This window comes from Hyperoodon ampullatus (assembly GCF_949752795.1).
Source record: "Hyperoodon ampullatus genome assembly, chromosome: 19".
Lineage (NCBI taxonomy): Eukaryota > Metazoa > Chordata > Mammalia > Artiodactyla > Ziphiidae > Hyperoodon > Hyperoodon ampullatus.
This window is the reverse complement of record NC_136932.1, coordinates 19,792,614-19,819,306: the sequence shown is the minus strand read 5'-3', so window position 1 is coordinate 19,819,306 and position 26,693 is coordinate 19,792,614. Positions and strand designations below refer to the sequence as shown.

The window sequence follows — 26,693 nt, the reverse complement described above, 5'->3', positions numbered from 1 at the left end:
AACCAAGGGCTTCCCTGGTGGTGCAGTGGTTGAGAGTCCGCCTGCCGATGCAGGGGACACGGGTTCGTGCCCCGGTCCGGGAGGATCCCACATGCCGCGGAGCGGCTGGGCCCGTGAGCCATGGCCGCTGAGCCTGTGCGTCCGGAGCCTGTGCTCCACAACGGGAGAGGCCACAACAGTGAGAGGCTCGCGTACCACAAAAATAAAAAATAAAAAAAATAATAATAATCAAAAGGATATATGTATATGTATAACTGAATCATTTTGCTGTACACCTGAAACCAACACAACATTGTAAGTCAACGACGTACACTCCAGGACTTCCCTGGCGGTCCAGTGGTTAAGACTCCGCGCTTCCACTGCAGGGGGCGTGGGTTCGATCCCTGGTCGGGGAGCTAAGATCCCACATGCCGCCGGGTGTGGCCAAAAAGGAAAGAAAAAAAACTATACTCCAATATAAAATAAAAATTAAATTAAAAAAAATAAAATAAGCTACAAGGATATATTGTACAATGTAGCCAATATTTTATAATAACTATAAACGGAGTATCACCTTCAAAACTTGTGAGCCACTATATTGTACACCTGAAATTTATGTAATATTGTACAGCAACTATACTTCAATTTTTTTTAAAAAGTTGAAAAAAAAAGGAAATGAAAGGAGAAATTTCTTTCCTCGGTTGCACCAGCCATGTTTCACATTCTCGTGGCAACACGTGGGTAGTGGCAGAGAGAGTGGACAGTGCAGAGGTGGTCCACTTGCATCACTGCAGAAAGTTCAGGGGACCGTGCTGGTTCAGACATTCAGCCGGGGCAGGGGAAGGTGACTCCTTTGTCCGGGCAGAAGCGGGGTGCAGCTCCCAGAGCCCAGAGGAGCTGTCCGCCATGCACGCTGGGTTCTTCCTGTCCGGGGCAGGGGCGCCCCCTGGTCTAGTTTGCTTAGCCACTGGCTGTGGGCGGTTTGTATCACGAAGGGTCCTGCGGGCCTGGGGCAGTGGTCCAGGCCTCCCTGGTGGGCCCCAGGTGGGCAGTTGTGCCCTGCTCCCCCTGACCATCCCTTCCGGTCTGCTCAGGTGGCTCTCCTACCTCCTGCTCTTCGTCCTGGACCTGGTCCTTTGCCTCCTCGCCTGCCTGGGACTGGCCAAGAGCTCCAGGTGCCTCCTGGCCTCGTGAGTAGCCCCGCCTCTGGGCCCGGGACAGGAGCTGGCCAAGGGTGTGGGGTGACAGTGCCACCATCAGAGAGATGAGGGCCTGGAAGGGCTGGGAGGATGTAGTGGGGGCAGCAGCCACTGACTCACCATCTGGACACCAAGCCAGCACCAGGCTTTCTTCCACGTGTCCCCTCCCTCCTGGACCTGACTGTTGAGCAGCTGAGGCGTTAGAGCCACTCGCTTCCTCAGCTTGCACCCTCCCTGCCGTGTCTCTTCGGCTCAGGGACCTGTGCCCCAGGCATTGGTCCACATCCCTCTGCCAGCAATCAGCGGAGCAATGTCAGGGCAGGGGCTGAGGCTGCCCTCAGGGCCACTGCAAGAGTCTGGGGGTCGGGGGGACAAGATCGTAGCCGAGAGGAAGGGCGCTGAAGGTTGGCGGGGTGACAGCCATCACGGGGTCCCCCGCCTGCCGGCCTTGGCCTGGATCCCACCGGCAGCTGCCTCTCTCCTAGGGTGCTGTGCTCTGGGGTGCTGGCCCTGCTTCTCAGCTGGACGTCCCTGGCTGCTGACACTGCTGCGGCAGTGGTGAGTTGGGGGGCCCGGGGGTGCTGGGTGGTCTGACCAGGTGGTCCATCTGTCTGGTGGTGCATCGATGTGTCCCGTCCAGCGTCCCCAGGGCAGGGCCAGCTGCCAGTCTCAGTCCCTAACCTAGAATCCCAGAGTCTCAGGACTAAAGGGGCTGGGCTCATCTGTGCCAGCCCCCTCCCCCTTCAGATGGGGACACAGGCCCGGGGAAGGGAAGGGCCTTGCCCAGGGTCACGAGGCATTTCGGGGCAGAGCCAAGATAAGACCCTTGAAGCCTGATCCCTTTCCCACCCTGCTGGCCCATTCCCAGCCACGGCTTCTGAGGATGGGCACAGATGACCAGGTGCCTTCTCTCTGGATATAAAGAACTAACCAGGTCTGGTGGGTGTGGGCGGGGTTTGAACCTCAGACTGGAGAGCCCTCCAGCTTCAGAAGCACACTCCTGGGCCGGCTTCCCCGGTGTCAGGAACGTGGAAGGTGGCGTTTCACCTGCTTCCCGTCCCCTTGCCCTTGGACTCACGCACACCATCTAAAATGCAGTGGTGTATGTTTCCTGATGTGGTGCCTCGAGATGTGAACAAAACAAAACCAAGCATGCACACACACACACACACACACACACACACAAGGTGGGTCAGGAGTGTAAGCGGGGAAGCTTCCTATGCAGGTATGTTTGGTCTTTTTTTTTTTTTTTTTTTTTTTGCGGTACGCGGGCCTCTCACTGTTGTGGCCTCTCCCGCTGCGGAGCACAGGCTCCGGACGCGCAGGCTCAGTGGCCATGGCTCACGGGCCCAGCCGCTCCGCGGCACGTGGGATCCTCCCCGACCGGGGCACGAACCCGCGCCCCCTGCATCAGCAGGCGGACTCTCAACCACTGCGCCACCAGGGAAGCCCTATGTTTGGTCTTTAATAGGCCTAATGCTCTAGAGAAGCTGTGTGCGTGTCATTCATTCATTCGTTCGTTCGTTCAGCTGATGTTTGTCTGTGTGGCACTCAGTAGTGCAGGTGCCTGGGGTACAGAAACAGGAGGACGTGATGTTTGCCCTTGACTAAGTCGCAGCCCGCGGAAGAAAGACATGTAGGCAGATCATTGCCATCCCATGTGAATCGCTACATGGCGGTGCACAGTGTGTGTGTGGGGTAGGGCACAGGGGACAGGATGTACCAAGGGATTTCAGGGAACCCCTAGCTGACTTAAGGGCCACAAAGTAACCCCGTGACCTGCAACCGTTCTGCCCTTTCAACCTGGGGAGAAAAGAAAAGGGCTCACTGGAACCCCTCTACCCAAATGCGTGCCTGGCCCAGTGACTTGGGGGCTGGCTGGTGGCTCTGGCCTTGGCCACTTTGCATCCATGACGCCCCCAAGATGAGTAGACCCTGGTGCAGCTTGCTCAGGGTAGCTTTGGGCAAAACTTGTCCAGAAGGGAGAGGAGGTGAGCATCTCCCGTTTTGTCTCCCCTCCCCCCATTCAGTGTCCGCTCTGGGCAGGAGGGAGCACTGGACAGGCAGGAGCCTACATCCCTGGGGCTGAGGCCCCTCCAGATACAGGGAAGAGCAGAGGAGGAGAGCGCAGGTCATACTCAAACGCATCCTGCCGTCATCTGAGCTGGGTGGGCTGTACATGGTCTAGGGGGAGCGGCTGCTGGCCGGAGCCCCACGCACAGCCGCCTGGCGACAGCCTCTCCTCCAGGGAGAAGAGTGGGCGCAGGGAAGCCTGCATATGGTGGGCCCTTCCCCCATCTGCCTTCCCAAAACAGCGATGGCCTCCAGCTGGCCACCACGGGCTGCCTTTTGGGAGACAGCTCCGTCCCAGCGGGGACTTCAGCTCCCAGCTGAGGGCCCCGGGTTGCCAGGGAGTTGGAGAGAAAGGCCATTTCCCTAATTCGATTAGTCAGGCCCTTGTGTGAGAGAGAGAGAGAGGATGAGGGAGTGAATGGGCCTTTGATGGGGCTACAGATCCTGCTGCATTTTAATAGGAAGTGGGGGGTGAAGGAGCCAGGCCCTCAAAGGCTATTGTGGGGAGCTTTTGTGTGGCCACTGCCCCTGCTCTCTGAGCCTGTTTTTTGGGGGGTGTTTTTGTTTTTGAGATCTGTGGGACCAGAGCTCCAACACTGCCTTCCCACTGCAGGGGTGGCCTCACCCCCTGCCTTCCCCGTCCCCCGGAAAGGGCCTCCATGAGTCAGGAGCATTGCCCCTATGGGGAGGGAACTGGGAGCCGGGGAGCTGAGCCTTATCTGCTCGACCACCCCCCGTGCAGTCAGGAGTGTAAGGCAGAGGTGAAGGGTGAGGGGCAGAGAGAAGAGAAAGCGCCCAAGGAGAAGGGAGGGGGAGAAGTGGATTCCAGGAGAGGAAGGAGGAAAGGGTCACCCAGGTGCTTTGGCCGCAGAGCAACACCGACTGAGCCGAGGTCTCTCTGGGAATCGCCACGGAGGGACGACGGGCCCACCTCACTGGGCCCTGACCCAGTGAGGGTTTTTGTTTTTTAATATTTCATATAATAAGCTTATTTTAATCGTGCAAAAAATAATCTGCTTCCAATCAATAAAGGAAAAACTTCCAAAGAATTTTATAAAAATAGCCAATACTTTGAACAAATACCAAAGCAAATAAGTAGGTAACTATTACAACTATATACTCCAAGCCCAAGGGGGCTGGCCTCTGGAACCCCCCTGGCTGGGTCCTCATCCCCTCCCCACCTCCCCAGCAGGGGGCCCTGGGGACTTAACTGAAGTTCCCCAGGCCTCCATCTCCTTGTCTCCTCTTGTGTAAAATGGGGAGAACAGCAGTCGCCTTGAAGGGTTGTTGTTGGGACGAGATGGGTTGGTTGACCCCTGGGAGGCACATAGTGAGGGTCCATTGGTTTACTGCACATTTACTACCTTTTTCTAGGAGAGTCACAGGGCGACTCCAACCGCGCTCAGCGCACCCTCCCCTCCCCCGCCCCCCGTCCCCCGTCCCCGTCCCCATCCCCGCTGCGTGAAGAAAGCGCACGCGTGCACACGCACATACGGGCCCTTGTCTTCAGCGATAGGAAGGTTGAATCCTCACTGAGGGTCTGAAGAGCAGGCCTGGCCTGAGGAGAGGGGGTGAGGGGCGCATCCCTGGTGGCACCTCTGCCAGCAGCCTCCTGCCCTCCTTTGGATCCCAGACTTGTTGGGGGTGACCCAGACCAAGATGGCGGCCTCGCTCTTCACGTTTCCCAAGGCCTCCCCGTCCCCCTGCTTGGCTCTGGCTCCCCTCTCTCTGCCACTCCTGTAACGGGGGTGAGGGTGCACCCCTGGGCCCGCTGGTGCAGCGGCTCTGATTTATAATAATAAACCAGTCTGATGATGGACCCTAGTGATTTGAGTATAAAACGGTTCTCCCAGGGTCCTGAGGTACGTGGTTGTGTGAGCATGTATATGTGTGCATGTGTGCATGTACAGATGTGGCTCTGTGGAAGCTCTGTATCTGGAGGGGCATTTTATTCCCCAATGCCACCCAGACACACACTTTCTAGACCATAAGTGCCATAGTACAGCTTACCACTGTGTCTCATGCCTAGGACATCGTGTGGCACCTAGTAGGTACTCAATAAATACTTGTCAATTCGGTGAATGAATGAGTGATGCTCCAGCATTGCCCCCTGAGGCAGCCCTTCCTGAAGGAGGACAGGGCACTGGCAGGAAAGGGCCATGGAGAGGAGTCCCCGGCTTGGAGAGCGTGCACTGGAGCAGGGGTGCCCCTTGGAACGGGCCAGAGGACCAGAGCCTCCCCTGGCTGCTCTGAAAGGTGGAAGTCCCCCTCTACCCAGTGTCCCACTGCACCCCCCAGGCCAGATCTGGGGAGGGCCTGGCTCAGAGGATGGCATCCTTGCTGCTGCCTCTTCCAGGGCCCAGACGTGCTTCCACTCAGCCCTGTGGGCCCTTGGTGGTCACCTAGCCAGGCTGCGCTGCGGTGTCCCAGTCCCCCAGCGCAGCAGTGGCAGAGCCCGGAACCCGTGTCCTCTCAGCCCGTGCGCTTCCTGGTCCCCCATCTCATCATGACAGGACCTGCACCCAGAAGCTCAAAGATGGATTCAGCACCAATGTAGTTCTTTAGAAAGAGATTCTAAGGGAGGCTTCATAGATGGACAGCCCCAGAGCGGGGGTGGACTTGGTAACAGCAAGACAAAAAATAAAACATGAGCAAACGAGGTCATGGTGCAAATAACTCTCCAAAACACGTCCCACAGCTTACCCTTGACCCAGGTCCATCCCGGAAGAGGCATTTGGGAATAAGAGTTAACGGATTGTAGTGCCTGCTGTTGGCCACTTTTCTGAGTACTTTATGTAGATTAACTCATTAGGTGAATAGCGTTTTTCTCTCCATGTGACTGAGGAGGCCGCTGAGACACAGGATTTGTCTGTAAAGTTACAGAGCTGGGCGGAGGCAGAACCAGGATTCGAGCACAGGGAGGGTGGCTGTTGACTGTTCTTGCCCACCTAGGTCTGAGCCGCGGGGTCTCCGTGCCTGGGGCCAAGGGCACCCGGTTCCTCCCAGGGCCCCGGTGTGTGACTTTCCTCCACCCCTCCCGTCTCTCCCCGGCTCAGGGCACCGGCGACTTCTGCGCGGCTCCCGACGCCTTCATCCTCAACATCACGGAGGGCCAGCTCCGCACAGGTAACAAGCTCTCAGGCCTCTGGGGTCAGAGCCACTCAGAATGCTCAGTGCAGGCTCGTGGTCAGCCAGACTGTGCCTCTACTTACCCCTTTCAGCACTGTAGTCACCCATTGCCTCCCCACCCCTGTACTTCAGGTCCAACTGGACCACTGGGTCATTTCTTAGAAGCTACCTCCTTTGGGAGCTCGGGTACCAGCTTGGCTGCTGAGGATGGATGAGCAGCTCGTCACATGTGAGCTCCTGCCTGACCCAGTGTCTTTGCCTTGCAGAGGTGACCCGTTACTACCTGTATTGCAGTCAGAGTGCAAGCAGCCCGTTCCAGCAGGTACGGCCCGCCCAGCCCAGCCCTCACCCTGCCCCCAGCCCCCTTGGTGGTCAGCTCGCTCCCTCTTGACCCCAAGCCCCAGCACTGACCAATAAGGTGGCAGTGGCTGGGTGTTCTTTGCTGCTTTGGGGTCCTCTGCAGGGGACAGTGCTCTTGGTCAGCGTGCATGCCCATCCCTCACCCTGGGTGCTGGTTACCATGCAGAGGCTGTGCAGTAGATCTGGGTTGGGGCCCAAGATTCTGTGTTTCTCACAAGCCGCCCCCACCCCACCCCGCCCCGCCCCGGGCAAGGCTGTCCCAGCAGGACATTTAGAGTAGCAGGAAGCAAGAGAATGGTGCTGCTCTGAAGAAGCCTGAGGGCTGAGGGGAAGACCTCCTGTAAGCAGGAAGGGCCATGATGGGGAAGCGACTGCAGCTGCAGACGGGGAGGGGCTGCAGGGGAATCTGGCAGCTGCGGGGGGGCTCCTGGGAATCGAAGCTCATGCGGGACCTCGGTCTCTCCTGGCCCAGGCACTGACCGTCTTCCAGCGCTCGCTGACCACCATGCAGATCCAGGTGACGGGACTGCTGCAGTTTGCTGTCCCGCATTTCCCCACAGCAGAGGTAAGGTGGCCGGCCACCTCCCACAGGGTCGGGCTTCAGAGACCAGGCTATGGAAAGAAATTGTTCCCTCCCGGCAGGCTAGCCGCTTCCTTTGGCTTTAAAGGCCTCTCTGCACAAGCTGCGGTTTGCGGTTTTATCCACAAGCCCTCCCCCCAGCGTTCATCCTCTGCCTCTCTGTCTGTCTGCATGTTTGCCTCTTTCTTTCTTCCTGCTTCAGAAAGATCTGCTCAGAATCCAGCTCCTGTTGAATTCATCCGAGTCCAGCCTCCACCAGCTGATGGCCATGTTGGATTGCCGGGGGCTGCACAAGGTGCCGGGGTGGCCCTGGGGGCGCGGGTGGAAGGCAGGGGGCACCCCAGCAGGCCACATCTTCCCAGAGAGAAGGCTGCAGAGGCTGGGAGAGTGATTGCCTGGGCTCCCTTCAGGCCAGGGAATGGGGTAGAAGAGGTGCCTGGCTTCTGGATTCTCTCCAGTAGCTGAGCCGGGGAGCCTCAGTGAAAGGTACCGGGGGTGCGGGTAGGAGAGTTGGATCCGTTTACCTCTAGAATGCTGGGGGGCCCTGAGCTATATGAGGGTGGCTGTTCCCCATTGCCCAGACTCCCAGCCATCTGGTCCACCTGACCAATTCCTGAATTGCAAGTGGACATCCCATTCTCATTGCCAGGGTCATCTCTAGGAGTCTGGAGTATCGGACAATCGTGCAGGGAACACACTGGGAGTATGTGAGGCCCTCTGTCCCCCAAAGCAGAAAGCCAGTGCATGTCGATGTTTCGCATCCCATGTGGAATTCGAGCAAATATTCGCAATAATGTTCACAGCTGCGATTTACTGAGTCCTTGGTTCTGTGTTCAGCCTTGTTCTGTGCAGTTTATATCCAACATGTCATTGAGTCCTCACAGTTTTACTGTGAGATACATGTTATTTTATGGGAAATTTTATAGATAAGCAACGTGTGTGTGTGTGTGTCTATGTATGTGGATGGATAGATGGATAGATAGATAGGTAGATAGACAGATGTATCTATCTACCTATCTATCTATCTATATGTATATCTAAAAAGTAGCTTACTGAAGATCCCAGAGCTATCAATTCAAGGGCTTGGGTTTCTGACCCCAGCAGTCTGACTTCAGAGCTGAGAACATGGGAGTCGCCCCAGTACCCTCCCTCCCCTTCCACATCCAACCCCTCAGCAAGGCCTCACAACTGTACTCTCAAATATATCCTGCTCCGTCCACTTCTCTCTCCCTCCACCGCTCCCGCCTTGGTCCGAGCACCATCCCGCTCCCCTGGGTGACAACCATGACCTCCTAACCAGTCCCCACTTTCTCCTGCCCCCTTACCTTTCATATATGGCAGCCAGGCAGCCAGAGCGGTCTTTTAAAAATGAATAGGATTGGGCTTCCCTGGTGGTGCAGTGGTTGAGAGTCCGCCTGCCGATGCAGGGGACACGGGTTCGTGCCCCGGTCCAGGAAGATCCCACATGCCGCGGAGCAGCTGGGCCCGTGAGCCATGGCCGCTGAGCCTGTGCGTCCGGAGCCTGTGCTCCGCAACGGGAGAGGCCACAACAGTGAGAGGCCCGCATATCGCAAGAAAAAAAAAAAAAAATGAATAGGATCACATCCCTTCCATCCCCAAACCTGCCCATGTCTTCCCATCACCTTGTGTAAAATTCAAACTCCTCGCCTGTCCTGCGAGGCCCAGCATGACCTGGTGCCATCTCACCTGTCCCCTGCTGGCCTTTTTCCTTTTTCCTGAACACACCAAGCTTGTCTGCTTTGCCTCAGCTGCTCAAGGCACACTCCACTCCTTGCCATCCTGGCCTCAGATTAAATGCCCCCTGTCCCCCGGCTCCCCTACCCTGCAAGCTCATCTGTCCTGTTCAGAGCCCAGCACACAGTAGGTATTCAGCAAAGGCTTGTAGAGAGAACCCGAGAAGCCCCACTGTGTCCGGGTCCCGAGCGTGGACCCTGAGTGGCTGTTCCAGGTGCTTGGGATGGGAGAGGGGCAGAGACCCCGAGTCCAGGCTGGGGGAGAGGGGCTTTCGGAGACCAGCTCAGGCCCCAGGCTGTGTCCCACTCCCCCTCCAGCTGTGTGTTCCTCTTCCTCCGCCAGGACTACCTGGACGCCCTCACTGGCATCTGCTACGACGGCCTCGAGGGCCTGCTGTACCTCGGCCTCTTCTCCCTCCTGGCTGCCCTCGCCTTCTCCACCATGATCTGCATGGGGCCAGGGGCCTGGAAGCACTTTGCCACCAGGTGGGCTGCCTGGGCGGCTTCCTGGGGGAGGAGGCAGGAGGCTCAGCTCTGTGACTGAACCGGGAGCTGATAACCTGGGATGGAGAAGGGCAACAGGGGGACCAGGCATTCAGCCCCAACAGGCTGGCTGGATTTCTGCCCAAGCGTCCCTGAAAGTCCAGACAGGACCCCAAAAGGAGGTTGGAGGGGGCCAGGGCAGGAGCAGGGCCAAGGCTGGTGACAGCGTCATGCCACAGCCTGGCATCCTTTGCTTATCCCCTCTTCCTCTGCAGGACTTGGTGGTGTGATGCTGCTGCTGGGAGGGGTGCCTCAGAATACCAGAAGGACATACTGTAGCACCAGGGCACCTATAGTCTCATTGAGGAGATAGACAGAGACAAGATGGTATTTCAGTGTCTTCAGAGTAGATCAGAAAAGGAAGCAGGGTAGGGAGGGTCCGTGTGCCTGTGGTCAGCATGGTGGACTGCCTGGAGGAGGAGGATGCGCAGTTGGGAATGGAGCAGAGTCATATCAAAGAACCTCAAGGAGACACCTGCGGCCAGAGGGAAAGTCCTGGGAGGAAAGACAGGGAAGCGGGCCGGGGCCGCACTGCCTGGAGCCTCCCTCGCCCCTCACAGCTGGCCATATCCTATGTGTCATTCTAGGGACAGAGATTACGACGACATCGACGATGACCCCTTCAACCCCCAGGCCCGGCGCATCGCCGCCCACAACCCCCCTCGCGGGCAGCTTCGCAGCTTCTGCAGCTACAGCAGCGGCCTGGGCAGCCAGACCAGCCTGCAGCCCCCGGCCCAGACTATCTCCAATGCCCCCGTCTCGGAGTACATGTACGGCAGGGCTCCCAGGGTCTCCCCGGTACCTCCCCCGACCCATCGGGCTGGATCTGCGGGCAGCACGTTTGGGTCCAGAGAGCCGGGTGGGGAGGAGGCATCCGAGGCCAGCGTGGTCCCCTCACTGCAGCCAGGATGCCAGGTGGGAAGGCCCCCGGAGAGCATCTAGTGCTGGAGGAAGAGCCCCTGCAAGGTGTCAGGTCTTTTGCCTCAAGCTTGCGGGGCAGGTTGAAGGCCCGAGAAGCTGCATTTCTCCAGGCCACACTGCTCCTGGCACCATCACCCCACCTGCTCCTTCTCCCCAGGCCTCCCTGTCTTCCTGCCCTCACTCCCTCCCGTCTATCCGTGGTCCTTTTCCATCTCCCACCTGCACACCCCCGGGACCCTCCTGTAGGAATCTGAGCAGACACCCCCCACCCGGCCTCCCCAGCCTGAGCTCTCCCCGCTCCTTTCTGCCTGCAGGAACCAAGCTGTCCTCTTCGGTGGGAACCCACGCTACGAGAATGTGCCGCTCATTGGAAGAGGCTCCCCTCCGCCCACGGTAACCTGGGCTCCCTGGGCAATGGCACTGCCCCTGTGGGGAGGGGGGAATAATTGAAGAAAAAACCTCCTGCGGACCCAGTGACTCCCCGCCACAGAGGTAGAAACGAATGAAACAGTTTTGTTGCCAGATAAGCATTAAACCAGACTGCCATGCACATCGCAGGCTGTCTGCTAAGGGGACTGTAAAGACAGAGCTCATACTACACAGCCAGGCAGATAGATGCACCGCATTCCACACCTGTCCTCAAGATAAACGACTCCTGTCTGCCAGCAAGAGGACTCGGCAGCACCATTTGTCACACTGGTTCATCCTAAATCCACCTGGTAGTTGTGTGGCCATCAGGGCTCACTAACTGCCGGGGAGGTGGGGGCAGTCTTCCTGATGCTACCGTTTCAGAGATGGCTCCCAGCCCCGGAAGAAAGCGTTTCTGGATTGTAAAACTGCTGAGAGCCTTCGTTGGCCTTTAAAAAGGTTTAAACACCTCTCAAAGGGACAGAGGAGTAATTTATGCGGATCAGCTTTCTAAAGGAAATGCTGCTCAAAGAAGCATTTATTTCCCTTTTTGCACCGGGGAAATGTTTTCTTTTTAGATTTACGTTTACCTTGACACCCGGAGCTAGAGGGTCAGGGGCCCCTGTGGTGGCAGGTCTGGGAGGGCTAATACCAGACCTGCCTGCCCCAAACCTCCCCCCGCCCCGCAGCTCTTGACGTCCCCAGGCTGTGCCCAAGTGGGGTCTGCACTTCCCACCCACCCTCCACCCCAGCCAGGGGACCTAGATGCAACATCAGGGTGTGAGGAGTGTGCCGGCTGTCTGCCCCTGGAGAAGTATGAGGGTGGCCTCATACTACTGGCTGAGATAGAGCTGCAAATAGAGACAGCTGAGGTTCAGAAACACAGACTCCACTCTTTCACTGCCGCGGCCCAGGTTGCGTCCCCGGTCGGGGAACTAAGATCCTGCAAGCATCGTGGCACGGCCAAAAGAGAAAAAAAAAACAGACTCCAGTACCAAATGCCTGGGTTCCAATGCCAGCTCATTGCTTATGACCTCTGTGGCCTTGGGCGAGTACTTTACCTTTCTGTGCCTCAGTTTCCCCATCTGTAGAATGGGGATGTAATAGCACACCACATAGGTGGTTGGAGCATTGGAGAAATTGATCCTTACGAAAGCATGTTTGTGTGACGCAGTCAGTGATGTAAGACTGAGCCGCCTATTTATTTTACCCCCTCCTGCTGCTGTCACTCAAGCTTCCTCCCACCCCACCTCCTCCACGGAGGCGTGGCCTCTGTAAGAAAGAGGGGGCTCTAAGTCCAGGTTGAAGTCTGCATTCTTGAGCCAGGGGTCTGTCGGGGAAGGAGCCCCTGCCTTCACTGGGCTGGGCGAGGTGTTTCACCTGCCCCATCCAGGTAGTTTAGAAGGAGCCGTCCAGTTGGTGAAATAGGAGCCCTGGAGCCCCAAGGACGGGGGACTAACGAAATAGACCTTGGCCCTGAGAACCGCAATGTTCACGTGCACTCGGGGAATCCAGCGAGTGCGCCTGGGGAAAACCACAGTGCCGGACCCCGGAAAGAGAGATGGGCACCCAGCCCCCATCTTCAGGACATGGATAGCCTGCAGGGGCGGCAGGGAGAGACTCAGAAAGCTGTTGTAATAAGTGCCATACGGTGCTTTAGGACCTAGAGGGAGGAACTGTTCCTTCGGGGTCTAAGGAGGTGACATTTGAGCCTTACCTTGGAGCACTGGGGCTCACCCAGGAGGGAGTTTGCTCCCCCGGGGGACATTTGGCCATGTCTTGAGGCATCTTTGGTTGTCACACCTGGGGGGGTTGCTGGTACTGGCATCTAGTGGGTGGAGGCCAGGGGTGCTGCTGAGCACAGGGCACTGCCCACCACGCAGGATGATCGGCCCCAAATGTGTGCAGTGTCGTGCCCAGACCGACCCTCTGGCTCTCCCCACCTTGCTGCTTTTTGCCCAGAGCGCCTCCCTGCTGTCCTTTTACAAACAGCACTAGACCCAGGCCTTACTCTTGCTCCCTGGGGGCCTGAGGCAGGGAGAGCGGCTGGTCCAAGCCTGCTTCCAGAGTTGGCACCTTTGAAATCCCAAGCTGGCTTCTCTCTAAACCAGAAGCCTCTTGGGTTCCTTTTTTCCTCCCGCCAGCTGCTGTGGCCCCAGGAATGCAGATTGATTTTAATATTAATCTCAGTACAACATAATTAGGGGAGATCCGCTGCTGTGAAAAATAAATTACTCAAGGCACTGGGATGCCAAATAAAAATGAATTTCGGGTTACCTTCTGTTCTGAAAGATCCAGGCCACTCTTCCTGACATTAGCAGAGATAATCAAGAACTGACCTTATTTGCAAGGACAAGGACGGACAGACTAAACCTTCCCCCGCTATAACTGAGACCAGCCCAGAAACTCCAGTTGCTTTGGCAGAGCTGACTGCCCTGCCCTGCCCAGCTCAACCTGCCCCAGAGATGACCCCCCTCCCCTCCTAACAAGCAAGAGGCATGAAGAGACGGCTGAGCCTGCTGACCAAGGAAGCCACAGCATGGAGGATACGGACGTGAGCCCCAGTAAAGAGGACGCAGCTGACCGCTCCCCACTCTCCCCCTGCACCTGCTCTAAATATTATCCATCAGTACCCAGTGCATTTGGTGTACGGAAAATCCCTCCCCCTGCCAGCTCCATCTCTGGGACACTGGGGATTTCACTAAGGTGGGTGATATCAAGCCAGGCCATCGGAACCTACAGCCTCTTCCCTCGGCTAGAAACGTGTTTTCCCTTAGCTCTGCTTTCTAGGAATCACCTCCTGTCTTTCCAGGCACCGTATCCTGGGCCCGATGGACAAAAATGACCCAGGCACTTGTTTAAAAATACCAGTCCAGGGACTTCACTGAAGACGTAGCCCGGGTGAACCTTGCCATCAAGCAAGTTTGGAAAATACTGCTTCAAGGAGGAGGGTCTCACTCTTGAACATCCATCGCCTGGAGGACTCATTACAACTCAGGCCACTGGGCCCACCCTGCTTCTGATTCAGAATATCTGGGGTGGGGCTCGGGGCTTTGCATTTCTAACCTGTTCCCAGGTAAAGCCTGAAGCCTGCTCAGGCGTACCAACACTTTGAGCCAGAGCACTGCGTGTCACGGGAGCCGTCCTGTGCACTGTTGGAGGTTTAGCTGCATACCTGGCCTCCACCCACGCGATGGCAGTAGCATCCCCACTCCATAGCCCCCAGCCGTGACAACTGAAAATGCCTTCAGGCATTACCAGATGTCCCTGGGCAGGGGCAAAATTGCCCCTGGTTCAGACCCACTGGGTTAAGGGGTCTCAGGCCCCTACTCCCTGTCCCCCAGCAGGAAGCCTTCGTCCACCTCTGGTGTGAACGGCCTCGACCTGGACCCCAGAAACATCCCTGGCACTAGGAGACAGTCAGGATCCTGTGGACCATTGCTACTTGGAGTTAGCTGCCCAGCAGCACCTGGAGCTTGTTAGAAATGCAGAATCTCAGGTCCTACGTGTAATGTGAGATGTGCTAACCTAAGAAGCCTCATCTCCACTTCCGAGCAGAGGCCCGCTAACGTCTTCTGTGAATGAACGCTTAAACTTTGTGTTTCTCCGACTTGGCTGCACTTGGAAGAACCTACAAAAAAATATTGGTGGCACTGTATTTTTTTTTTCTGTAAGATAATTATAGCCTCATTTTTCTCACATCAAAAGGAGAAAACAACTTCTCTCTCCTGTCCTAACACTTAATGAGCAATTGCCAGCGAATTTCAATGAACTTATCTTGTAATATAACCACCATGACGATCTTAGATCATTCCAGTAGTGTCAAGCTTGTTTTACGAACTAGGACGCTGAGTCTAAGAGGATTAATGTGAATTGCCAAGAGCTACGCAGCTAGTAATAATGATGATACTAAGCAATCATAGTGATAACATTTATTGAGCACCTGCTATTAAGCTGACTCACAGTCACTTTTATCTAGTAGTAGCAGATACTGAGCTGCTTGATTTGCTCTCCACCTCCTCACTTTCCTTAGGCAGGGTCCCAGGACCCAGGAGATATGTACCCACCTGCGTGCAGGTGTAGCCCACAGCGTGACTCTCCCAGCTTTAGGGAGGGATTTGCTTTTGCACTGCTCGATGCCAGCTGGTCAAGGAGGAGCCTCGTGGGTCACTGGCCGGTGCTGGTGGTGGCACTTTAAAAGGCTTAATTTTATGTTATGTTATCACATAAAAAAAAAATACTGGTGGGGCTTCCCTGGTGGCGCAGTGGTTGAGAGTCCGCCTGCCGATGCAGGGGACACGGGTTCATGCCCCGGTCCGGGAAGATCCCACATGCCGTGGAGCGGCTGGGCCCGTGAGCCATGGCCGCTGAGCCTGCGCGTCCGGAGCCTGTGCTCCGCAACGGGAGAGGCCACAACAGTGAGAGGCCCGCGGACCGCAAAAAAAAAAAAAAAAAAAAAAAAAAAAAAAATACTGGTGGGTGTGGCCTAGGTTTCAGGATGCTTTTAGACCCACCCCCGCCCCCGCAGTGTCTCTGATGCACAGCCAAGTTTGAGAACCCCCGTGTTAGGGGTCTTGCCTGCTTTATATCACTCTATCCTTTCAGTGGAAGAGCTGAGTACTCTTCGGTCCATCGTGCAGGTGGGGAAACGGAGGCTTGGAGTGACTGGAGAACCTCCGCCGAGGTCATGGGATGAGTAAGGTGCACAGCTGGGATTTGAACCTGGCTCTCTGAGTCAGTGGGCCTGTGCCCTCAGCCTGCTCACTAGGCGGGCTCCTAAGCACACTGGTGCATTAGGGTGGCTGGTCGGTGTGTGCATCTTGAGTTTGAGGCTGGGACCCAGACGTCCTGATGGCCCCAGGGTTGGAAGCATCAGCAAACACGAAGCCTGCCCAGGCCACTCGACAATCCTCTGCTAATCCCCACGAGGCCTTGACATTGAAACTTGGTGCCCGGCCACTGTGGCTGGCCCAGCTCACACTTCCTCAGAAGTTCCAGCATGTTTGCTAGTACGGTGTCTGGTTTAACGGGTGATGTGTGACCCTGTTCTGACTGTCCCCTCCCCTCTCTCCCACAGTACTCTCCCAGCATGAGGGCCACCTACCTTTCCGTGGCAGATGAACACCTGAGGCACTATGGGAATGAGTTTCCAGCCTAACACACTTTCGGGAGTTCCTGCCTCCTTGATCCATTTTGGTTTTTAACTAAGGCAAATGCAAGCGTGTTTCTTTCATAGAAACCAAAGGCATCTAGAGACTGTGCGTGGACCTGCAGGATTGGAAGGCTCCTGCTGGCGCAAGGGAGTGGCTGAGATTCAGGGAGAATCAGCCTGGGGTTGGCTGAGATTCCCAGGCAGACAGAAGACCCATGACTTGGACCAGCCTCTCCCTCCTTTGACCTTCTCTCCACACCGGAAATGCCCTCCAGGTGCCTGGCCGTCCCTAAGCTGAGAGCCTGGTTCAGTTTGCCCCTGCGTCCCACCTTCCCCAGGTGGTGAATGACGGTGGGGAGGAGTCAGGCTTGACTTGAGGGTCCCCTTGCCTGGACTGTGCCCCCTCCTGGCTGCTCGGATGGGTGCCATCTCCCCACAGGTAAAGGTGGGAGGGCTGATCAGGAGATGACATCCCTGATGAGACCAGACACTGTCCAAATCCGTCTCCCGGGGCCAGGTGGACTCTTCCTGTGCCGCCAAGGGAAGGCACTGGCAGGCCCTGCATAGGAGGCTGGGGGACCAGAGCCTCGTGCCTGGTGGGCTTCCAGGTGGCAGGGGTGGGCCGGCCTTTCTGCAGCCCTCTGTCGCCGCACCTCCATTCCAGAATCGCTGCTGTGCGTTTGCTCACTGCGGATTACGGACAGTCTCAGGTATTCACAGACACTTTGAAAGCAATTCCAACTCTTTTTTGCCAGTGTTTTAAAGATTTTTTGATTAGCCAAAGAATTGAAACTCACAGCACAGCCGGTTTTTACTATAGATTTGGGGTTCATCCCTCCCACCTGATTTGTCTACCAAAATAAAGATCAGTGAGACATCCTGTCCCAAGATGCTGATTGATGGGGTTGTGGGTTCATCCCACCCCGAGGGAGGCGTTTTGAGAGAGCAAAGTCTCTAAGAGGCAAGTCTGAACATGAACAGAGTCTGGTCCAGGAGACTGGCTGAATGCCCAGGTCAACTCTCCCCGCCCCCCCACCCCCCGCTTTTGTCTTCAGGAAAGTTTGTCATAAAAGGTTTTAGCAGAATGGGCTGACTGTGTCTTGATGTGAAGACAAGTGTCTTCCCTACCTCTCCCACCATCCCGTCCCCACCCCATTGTTCCCCAGCCCCTGACCTACACCTGCTGGGTGAGAAAGAGCTTGTGGACAAGGAGAAAATAATGACCCACCATCCTTCCCGCTGAGGATCCAGGGTTAGGGTCTTTGGTGCTTCCAACCTCCTGCCGACGAAGAGTGCGTGACCCGGGAGCCTCCGCAGCCCTGCACACCAAAGCAGGGGCACAGGGTAGTGTGGCTGTGGACAGGGGCTCCATTTCCATTTTGGAAGCACCGCCTTCTGGTCAGAACACTGACAGCAGAGTGGTTCTCAACCCCCAGCCAAGCCTCCACGCCAGCGGGGCCACGGGGCCTCCGGGACTCTGTCTCCCCCATTCACCTGTACATACGTGCACCGTGAAGCCACCTTCGTGAGGCCCTGTCACGTGCAGACAGGACTTGGCGACACCAAGGTGGTGTTTCTTAACGCTCGTTGGCCACTAGAGTTGTTTTTAATGCATGTAAACTAAACTAGAATCCCTTGGGTGCTTCCTGAAGGGGGCATGCGGGCACACCTCTGCTTGATACATGTGTGCCCTCACCTGGGGGAGAAATAAACCACTGGTACTAAAATGCACACCGTCTCCAACTTCCTCAGCTTTGGGAATGATAAGGGTCCCTAACAGCACCTTCTGGCTGGGTTACGTGCAGGGAGCACTCCAGAGCAGGTTTCAGTATCAAGGATTGAAAGACAGGGCTGTTGAATGAATGTCCCAGGGCCTCTCCGGTGGCGGGTGACCTTGCTGATCTTCAGGACCAAGGACAGGCCTTTCTGCTCGAGTCTCCAAAGTTCCCTTTAAAGGTCATTGCTTCTAAGGTTGCTGATAATGAGTGGCATTTATTACCTCCAGTGTGTGTACCAAAGACTGTCCCAAGTATTCACATTAATTGTTAAACCTCATAATAACCTTACGAGGTCATTTTCTAAATAAAAGAACAGAGGTGCAGAGAGAGAGTAAGGACTTAGTTGGAGCTGAGACAGGCTGGGACCTGGGGCCCTTTGCTGCAGTGCTTACACCTGGACACACGTCTCCTCGAGCAACAAAATACAAAGAGACTCTAAGGGACTAAAACTAACTGCATGCATGTGCAGTTGGGGCAAACTCTGGACAAATAGACCCCCAAAAACCCAACCGCCACTTCTGAAGAGCTGGGAGCAAAAACGGTGTCAGGAGCAAAAGCAGGGCACTGCACACAGCGCCACCAGTGGGGTGGGCAGACCACCTAAGCCACCCTTCCAGCTGCACCCCCGGACACACCCCCACCCTCACCACATATAAGGAACCAGCTCGGCTCCCCCCTTTTCGGGGAGCGAGCAAGGGAACCTATTACTTGTTTTCGCTCCCTCCTGCAGCAGGGGCCCCAATAAAGCCTGGCCTGAATTTCTTGTGTGACCTCTAATCAATTTCTATTGGTTGGGTAAGGCCAAGAACCCTGGTCAAGAACAGCGTGTCAGAGCCAGGAGTGTGCAACCCAGAGCCCCGCTGGGCACCTCTGTGCCATTACATGGGCTTGGGGCGGGTGTCGTGTGGCGGGCCACCTCTCCCAGCTTTGCAGCGGGTCCTTGCTGCATTCTCTTCCTAAACTCTTCACCTCCATGGGGTGCTTCTCTGGGCCTGGGCGCCTGGGATGCACGGCGCCTTTCCAGCTTTCTTTGCAGCATCTCATTTGTCCGCTGAACACCCGGGCCAGCCTGAGAGGGCTGGGCAGGCCGACCCCAGCTCCCCGCCCATGGTCCTCAGCTACTGTTGACTTCCATGCAGCAGCTGTGCTCCCAGAATCGGCCGCGTTTCAAGCCTTTGCCAGGAACAGGCGTGTGTTTGAGGCTGTCATCCACACTTGCCCTATGGAGCGGCAGACGGAGTGGTCCCTTGTGCACTGTTGGCAGGAATGTGGAATGGTACAGCTGCTGTGGATAACAGTATGGAGGTTCTTCAAAAAAATTAAAACCTGGGACTTCCCTGGTAGCGCAGTTGTTAAGAATCCGCCTGCCAAGGAGGGGACACGGGTTCGAGCCCTGGTCCGGGAAGATCCCACATGCCGCGGAACAGCAGCTAAGCCCGTGCGCCACAACTACTGAGCCTGCTCTCTAGAGCCCGCGAGCCACAACTATTGAGCCCACGTGCCACAACTACTGAAGCCTGCATGCCTAGAGCCCGTGCTCCGTAACAAGAGAAGCCACCGCAGTGAGAAGCCCGTGCACCACAACAAAGAGTAGCCCCCGCTCGCCGCAACTAGAGAAAGCCCGCGGGCAGCAACGAAGACCCAACGCAGCCAAGAATATAAATAAATAAATAAATAAATAAATAAATAAATAAATAATTTTTTTAAAAACTAAAAATGGATAAATTCTATTAAGTAAATAGAATTACCATATGATCCAGCAATTCCATTTTCCAAAAGAATTGAAAGCATGGTCTCAATATTTGTACCTCCATGCTCATAGCACCATTAGTCACAATAGTAAAATGTGGAAGCAACCCTAGGGTCCATCTATAGATGAATGGGTAAACAAAATGTGCTCTATCCGTACAACGGAACATCACTCAGTCTCAAAAAGGAAGGAAATCCTGACACTTGCTACAACATGAATGAACCTTGAAGACATTACGCCCAAGTGAAATAAGCCAATTACAAAAAAGAAACAAATACTGTGTGATTCCACTTCTACGACGTACTTAGACCAGTCGAAATCATAGAGACAGAAAGTAGGATTGTGCTTGCCAGGAGCTGGAGGGCCGTGGGGTCTTATTGTTTAAGGGAAGTAGAGTCTCAGGTTTGCATGATGAAAACAGCTCTGGAGATGGATGGTGGTGACAGTTGCATAACAATATGAATGTACTTAATACCACTGAACTGTGCACTTAAAAATGGTTAAGGTGGTAGATTTTATGTGTACTTGACCACAATAGAAAATTGGAAAAAGAGGTTGGGGGGACAGCAGTGCAGTGGATTGCGGACTGGCCTTGGGGATGTCCAGGGCCAGGGGCCACTCTCAGCAAAGAATATCAGTTGGCAGTTCTGCTGTGATTGAGCAGAGATCTGAGAGACCCTGCATTTTTTCAACTGGACCCTTTTGCCTACTTCTAATTATATGCTCTATTGCTGGCTTCCCAGGGTGGCTGAGACGGGCTTGCACATGGGAGCCACCTGTCTTCCCAATGAACACAGCCGCATGTTGGTGGTTGGCAGCATGCAGGCTTTCTGCGTGGGGGCAGAGGAGGGGGGATGGGGAGCCTGTAATAAATCATTGCAATAATAGGAGAGAGGAGGCAGCAGTTTTCCTTTCAACTTTTCCCATTTCCCCCTTTTCCGCCTCTGCCTCACTTCCCTTCCCCGGGGCGTAACGTGTGTGTTGGGAGCCTCAGCTTCCCAAAGCTGGGGGTGGGGTAAGGAGGGCACCTGCGATCGCAGTCCCAACCAGCCAGGGCTCCAGGGTGGAGCCCATCTTCTTGACGTTTTGTCCGGGTCTGATTCACATCTGACCACACGAAGCCGGTTCCGTGGGGCTTTCAGACACTCCTGCACCCAGCCCCCATCACCCACCTCGGCATCCACCCTGAGGGACTCCTTGACTCAGAGAAACTGGTGGCGGGAGTCGAGGTGGGGGGCGGTTGATGACAGCAGTCACTTATGGGCTCGCCTTTGGTTAGTGCGGTTGGGCAAAGTGCCATCTCAATGGCAATTTTGTTGCACCTGCCCGGTAGTGGTGAAAGCACATTTATGCAGGAGCTGGGGAGCCTGTGGGAGGGAATGTTTGCTTTCTTCCTGTACTTTCACAAAACCCCCGGGAAGCTGGCCAGGCGCCTTAGACTGCCTCTCGGATCTCCCACAAACTGGCCCCAGCAGACCTTTGCAAATTCATCTCTCATTGTCCCCCCGCAGGGACTCCAGCCCCCCAAATGCCTTTCCTCCATGACAACAGCCCCTCCTTTGCTCACACTAGCCCCGCCCTCCCCCCAATCTGGAATCCTCTCCCCACTCCTTCCCCCCTGCAGCTCATAACGGTTTTTCAAGGCTTGGTTCCAATCTCAAATGCCACTTCTTGTATGACACATGGTCCGCCCCACTCCAAATCTCCAGCGCCCATCCCTGAACTCCGATTAGATTCACTGCCGTCGGAGGTACAGAGCTGGCCTCCCTTCAGATGCCGGCTCTGCAGTTAGCTCCAGCCTGGGCACCCTGCCGCGTCAGCTCAGCTGGCCCTCCCAATTATCCTAAGTACTGCCACTGTCCTCTCCCTTTGCCAACGAGGATGGCTGAGTCAGAAAAGGAAAGCAACTAGCCCAAGGTCATGCGATTAGTAAATGGCCAAACTGGGATTTAAACCCATGTTTTCTAGCCCCCAATCCACTTCCTTTAGTTTACATTATTTCCCCTCATTGCCTTAACCCATGAGGAATTCATTTTATTCATTCATTCATCCATTCAATAAACAGTACATGTTTACAACGTGGCAACCAAGAGCTAAGCTGTGGAAACACCCAGTCCCTACTTTCCAGGAGTTTCCATTCTGGTGCTGTAGTCAGATTTAAGCTTATTATACAGTGTGCAGGGAATATGGTAGCATAAAGGAGGCTGGGGGTTATAATTCCCATTTAGCAGACGAGGAAGCTGAAGGAAGGGGTGGTAAAACGACCCGCCGGATCACGAGCAAATAAATAGCAGAGCCCCAACCAGGGCGCAGGACCCGGAGGCGCGCTGAGAACAATTTGCATTTTCTCAGGATCTTGCCAAATGCATATTTGTAGACTCGGATAAGCGCCTTGGCAGAGACTCTACAAAAGTTTATCATTACCGGTGCTTGACTAACTTGGGAGGGACCGGAGACGCTTCCAACATAGCGGGATGGGGGGGTCACGTGCCCCGGATCTCCTTCCGCTCAGCTCTGCGCAGCGCCGCCCCGCGTCCGGGGCCGGCCAGGGTTGCTAGGCAACGGGTAAACGCCAAGGCTCCGAGCCGTTTGAGAAGCCGGGAAGCCGGCACCGCCGCTCGGGTGCTTCCCCAGCGGCCCAGAGGCAACAGGAACGGACCGAGGGTAAGGGCGGGTGCGGGGAGGACGTCCGCGGCTGAACAGGAGAGTGGAGAGTGAAGGGGGGGAGCCCCCAAGTGTGAGAACCACCGCTAGTGCAAGAAACTCCTCGTGGGGCGTCCTTGGGGCTAGCTCTGCCGGATGGTGGATTCCTGGACGAGCGCTCCTCGGTCCCCCGCCCCATCAGTCCTCGCTGCCCTCGATGCTTCCCGAGTCACGGGACCCAGCAAGTTCTAAACACCCTGCCTCCTGCACCCCTAGCTGCCAGTCGGGGCCCTGATGTGATCGGTCTCCTGGAGGGGACGGGAGACCTCTGAAGGGTTTACGGCTGAATGGATAGAAAATACAGCCTGGGACTGGGGTGCCGGGAGGCTAAGCCCGTGAAGAGGAGAGCTTTCTGATAAGAACGGAGGGCAGGGAATTATAGTGATTGAGCCCCTACTAGGGGACAGGCCCTCTGCATCAGTTTATTCCTCAACCCGGGAGTGGGCATACTTATGCCCCTTAGGGTATCACGCTCAAGGTCACACCGTTAGTTCCTTCTTCCTGCAACAAGTTCAGACTTTATCATGGTCTCTTGAACCACAGAAGTGCACTCTTCTCCCAGCTTTCAGAACCAGTGCTTTCCTCTCTTAAATTGTTACCTTTGCTGTGCTTTGTTTTTCAAGCCAGAAGAGGAGTGGGGGGAGAAGAGCTCTAGGGGAGAGCCCTGGGGGGTTGAGGTCACATCACACATCCAGCATGTGACAAAGGGAGTAGGGAGCCCCTCTCTGCGCCAGGCACTGGGGATAGTGATGAATAAAAGACCTCAGTCTTCATTCAAGGGGCCAACACTGTGGTGGGCAGAGGACGTAGACAGGGTCCCGCATCACCCTCCGGTTCTGAGGACCTCCACCCACCTCTGGCTATCCTTATCCTCCACCTCTTTTTTTTTTTTTTTTTTAATAAATGTATTTATTTATTTGTTTTTATTTTTGGCTGTGTTCAGTCTTCGTTGCTGTGCGTGGGCTTTCTCTAGGTGCAGCGAGCGGGGGCTACTCTACATTGCGGTGGGCGGGCTTCTCATTGTCGTGGCTTCTCTTGTTGCAGAGCACGGGCTCTAGGCACGTGGGCTTCAGTAGTTGTGGCACGTGGGCTCTAAAGCGCAGGCTCAGTAGTTGTGGTGCACGGGCTTAGTTGCTCCGCAGCATGTATGTGAGATCTTCCTGGACCAGGGCTCGAACCCGTGTCCCTGCATTGGCAGACGGATTCTTAACCACTGTGCCACCAGGGAAGCCCTATCCTCCACCTCTTGGAGCTCACTGCTGGTCAACCCAGTGTGAAGCAGAGGAAGGGATTCAGGGAGATCAGCCTCTTTTGAAGGCGAGTGGGTCCCTTAGGACCGCAAATTCCAGAAGGTGAACAGACAGAAGAAAGAGGGCAGGAAGCCCCTCCCCCTGCAGTCCTTTGTCCAGCCAGACACAGCACAAAGACGGGGGGCTGCCCCAGGGACGCGAGGAAGAGGAGACCTTGTCTCCTTTGTACCACCAGGGAGCCCCGTGGTGAGGGAAGGTGCCGCCCCCCACCCGCCTGCCTGCGAAAACCCCCAACTGAACTTCTGAGCCACCCTCCACTCCCTCGTCTCCCTGCTTGGGAAACACACTTTCTCTTAAGCCAAAGGAAGTTCTTTTCCAGGAATTACTTTGCTCACTATCACTGCACAAGCCTAGTTTTGTTTTTATGTTTGGTTAAGGTTCTGATCTGACTGCCCCAGGATGCAAGAGGTGGTTGCATATTTGACATTCAGATCAGCATGTCTCCAATTCTGCGCGTTCTTGTGTTTGAGATGCCTGTGGGCCTGAGGTTCCCACGGGTGGGCGATCTCCTCCCCTGAACTCCCAGAGGGCAGCGATGCTGCTCCTGCCTTCCTTGGAAGCCCCCTCTGCAGACAGCCCCGTTCAGGCGCTGCTTGGGGCAGCCCAGCCTATGAGACTTGTCTCACCAGGGCGGGAAGAGACCTCCTGAGACCCCCAACTCTGACCTCACCACTCATGTTCATGCTCCACCAGCTTGCGAGAAAGAGCCTGCTCTGGGTCCTTGAATGAGCTGTCTTCCCATCACCCAGCCAGCCTTTAAATGTCCCCTCTGTCTGCCTCCAGACAGAAAACAATGCCTCTGTTCTCGCTCCTAGCTTGGCCCTAGGAAGCACCAAGAAGGAAAGCAAAGCTGTTAAAGATATGACCTGGGCTAAAGAGGATACTTTTGTCTTCCTGGGGTTTCCTCATGCTCTTAAGACCCCTCGTGTCCCCTAGGAGCTAGCTGTCTCGTAGCAATTATCTTTTAACAGAGGGAGAGACAGGCAGCCTGTAATTGCCCGAGTCTGGCAGTCCTTGGGGGAGGGGTTGGGGGGGAGGGAAGGGGCGCAGGTGCAGCCCTGTTGTACTTCAGCAGTGTGCTGGCGGACAGGAAGAAGCTAATTGGATGTGCGTCCTTTTGCACGAGGCTCTATCTTGTCCATGTCCAACAACCCATGAGGGCAACCTGCTATAATCTGTGCTTCTGTCCCCACCCTCTGTTCTCCAAGCCATTGCTTTTACCCTTCCTGGGCAGAAGAGTTTCCAAACCACAGGAAAGAGCGGGAAATACTGCTCTCTGTGAGTCTGGTGCAGTTTGAGTTGTTCTGGAGCTCGGGCTGGGTGGTTGGGAGGGTGGTATTGTCTTCAAGGAACAACATAGGTGGATGCAAAGGGACCTAGGAGTTAACCTCGCATCCTCGTCGCCCTGAGCCCTGGTCCCAGCTGCTCCAGGGCCCAAGGACACCCAGGCACGTGCTTCTAGGCTGTCACACAGCTCTTGGCCCTGCATCTCAGGGGGCAGCCGGGACCCACCTCTCTGGTCCTTTGAAGCCCTGGAGGTGGGGTCAGACACATATCTGGTCCTAACAGTCACCTGGGGTGATTGTGTAAAACACACTTTGCTAGGCCTCATCCCACACATGTAAATCAGTGTTTGCAGGAGGGGGCCTGGGAATCTCTATGTTTTGAATGGACGTCCCAGATGCGAGAAACGTTGGTTGAGAGATTAAGAGCCCTCACTTTATTTATTTTTATTTTTAAAATTAATTTATTTGCCCTAGTAGGGGCTCAATCACTATAATTCCCTGCCCTCCATTGCAGTGCGCGGGCTTCTCATTGCGGTGGCTTCTCTTGTTGTGGAGCACGGGCTCTAGGCGTGCGGGCTTCAGTAGTTTTGGCACGCAGACTCAGTAGTTGCGGCTCACGGGCTCTAGAGCACAGGCTCAGTAGTTGTGGTACGTGGGCTTAGTTGCTCCATGGCATGTGGGATCTTCCCGGACCAGGGCTTGAACCCGTGTCCCCTGCATGGGCAGGTAGATTCCTAACCACTGCGCCACCAGGGAAGCCCTCTCTTTATTTTCTTAATCTTGTCTTTTGGGGCAAGTCGAGAGCAATTCGTGGGAAGGGCCACGGCCTTTCTAAGACTTCCTGTTAGCATGAGTGAGAATGCATTTCCGAGCGTTGCATTTGAACCCTGGCTCTGCCGCTGCCCGAGATCTTGCATTTCACCTTCTCGGCATCCTAAGTGTGTCAAGTCTTGGAATGACTGAGTGGCCCAGCCAAGGTCAAGCAGCTGGTGAGTGGCAGGGCCAGAACTTGAAGTCAGGGTCCAACCCAGCCTGCTTTTCAATTTCCCACTGTGCCTTTCATGACCAGTAGCACAAGTCAGAGGGTTTCCCAAAGGCCTAACTCTTCTGCCTGCTGGGGAAGTGGTCTGACCCTCTCTCCTTCTCAGCTGGACTCCCAGCCCTGTCCCCGTTGGAGTGACGTGGAGGGAAGAGGTTTCAGTGGGGCTCCCACAGGGTGATGGAGGGTGGAATCCAGTAACCTAGTGGGTGAGCCTTTCTGGCAATCACGTGGTTGGATGGGAGGGTTTCCAGAGAGGCCTGGGGCTCAAATCTGTATGCTGTATGATCAGGTCCAGTGTGTGGCAGAGAATTTAGTTCAACATAATCGCCATCAGTATTTCTTCCTGCCTCGCAATAAACATACTAGCTCAGCAAAAACTGTATCATTTGGTGAGTAAGAGATTTGGCGTCAGGTAGACCAGCTCTACCACATGTGAGCTGTGTGATCCTGGGCAAGGCATTCTGGGTATCGCCAAATATCGGATTCCTCCAAAGTAAAAGGGTGATTTTATTGTCCACTTCAGAGGGCAACGGTAAGAACTGAAGATGATGCTTAGCCTGTAGTCACCACTCCATAAATTATTTTTTCAAATGCAGATGGAGCATCTGGATAAATCCATTAGGAACCTGGAGTTGCCCCCGGTGGTAGGGTCCGTGGGGACTGGGAAGCAGCCAGCTGGGGCCCCTCACCACACACCCTCCCTCTGTTCCTGCAGCAGCTGGTACC

At 55.4% G+C, this 26,693-nt stretch overlaps 1 protein-coding gene across 2 annotated transcripts in view; it reads left to right on the top strand.

Annotated features, from left to right (window-relative positions):
• Positions 1 to 16,104, top strand: part of TTYH2 (tweety family member 2) — a gene marked incomplete at both ends in the record, with an annotated part of 38,318 nt that extends 22,214 nt beyond the window's left edge. For both annotated transcript variants that reach the window (XM_079726164.1, XM_079726163.1), the window contains 10 exons: positions 1,074 to 1,169; positions 1,664 to 1,736; positions 6,308 to 6,377; positions 6,647 to 6,702; positions 7,213 to 7,305; positions 7,523 to 7,615; positions 9,418 to 9,560; positions 10,205 to 10,387; positions 10,853 to 10,931; positions 16,024 to 16,104. In XM_079726164.1, coding sequence (XP_079582290.1) covers positions 1,074 to 1,169; positions 1,664 to 1,736; positions 6,308 to 6,377; positions 6,647 to 6,702; positions 7,213 to 7,305; positions 7,523 to 7,615; positions 9,418 to 9,560; positions 10,205 to 10,387; positions 10,853 to 10,931; positions 16,024 to 16,104 — 967 coding nt within the window. The remainder of the gene's footprint in view (positions 1 to 1,073; positions 1,170 to 1,663; positions 1,737 to 6,307; positions 6,378 to 6,646; positions 6,703 to 7,212; positions 7,306 to 7,522; positions 7,616 to 9,417; positions 9,561 to 10,204; positions 10,388 to 10,852; positions 10,932 to 16,023) is intronic.
• Between the last annotated feature and the right edge of the window lie 10,589 nt (positions 16,105 to 26,693).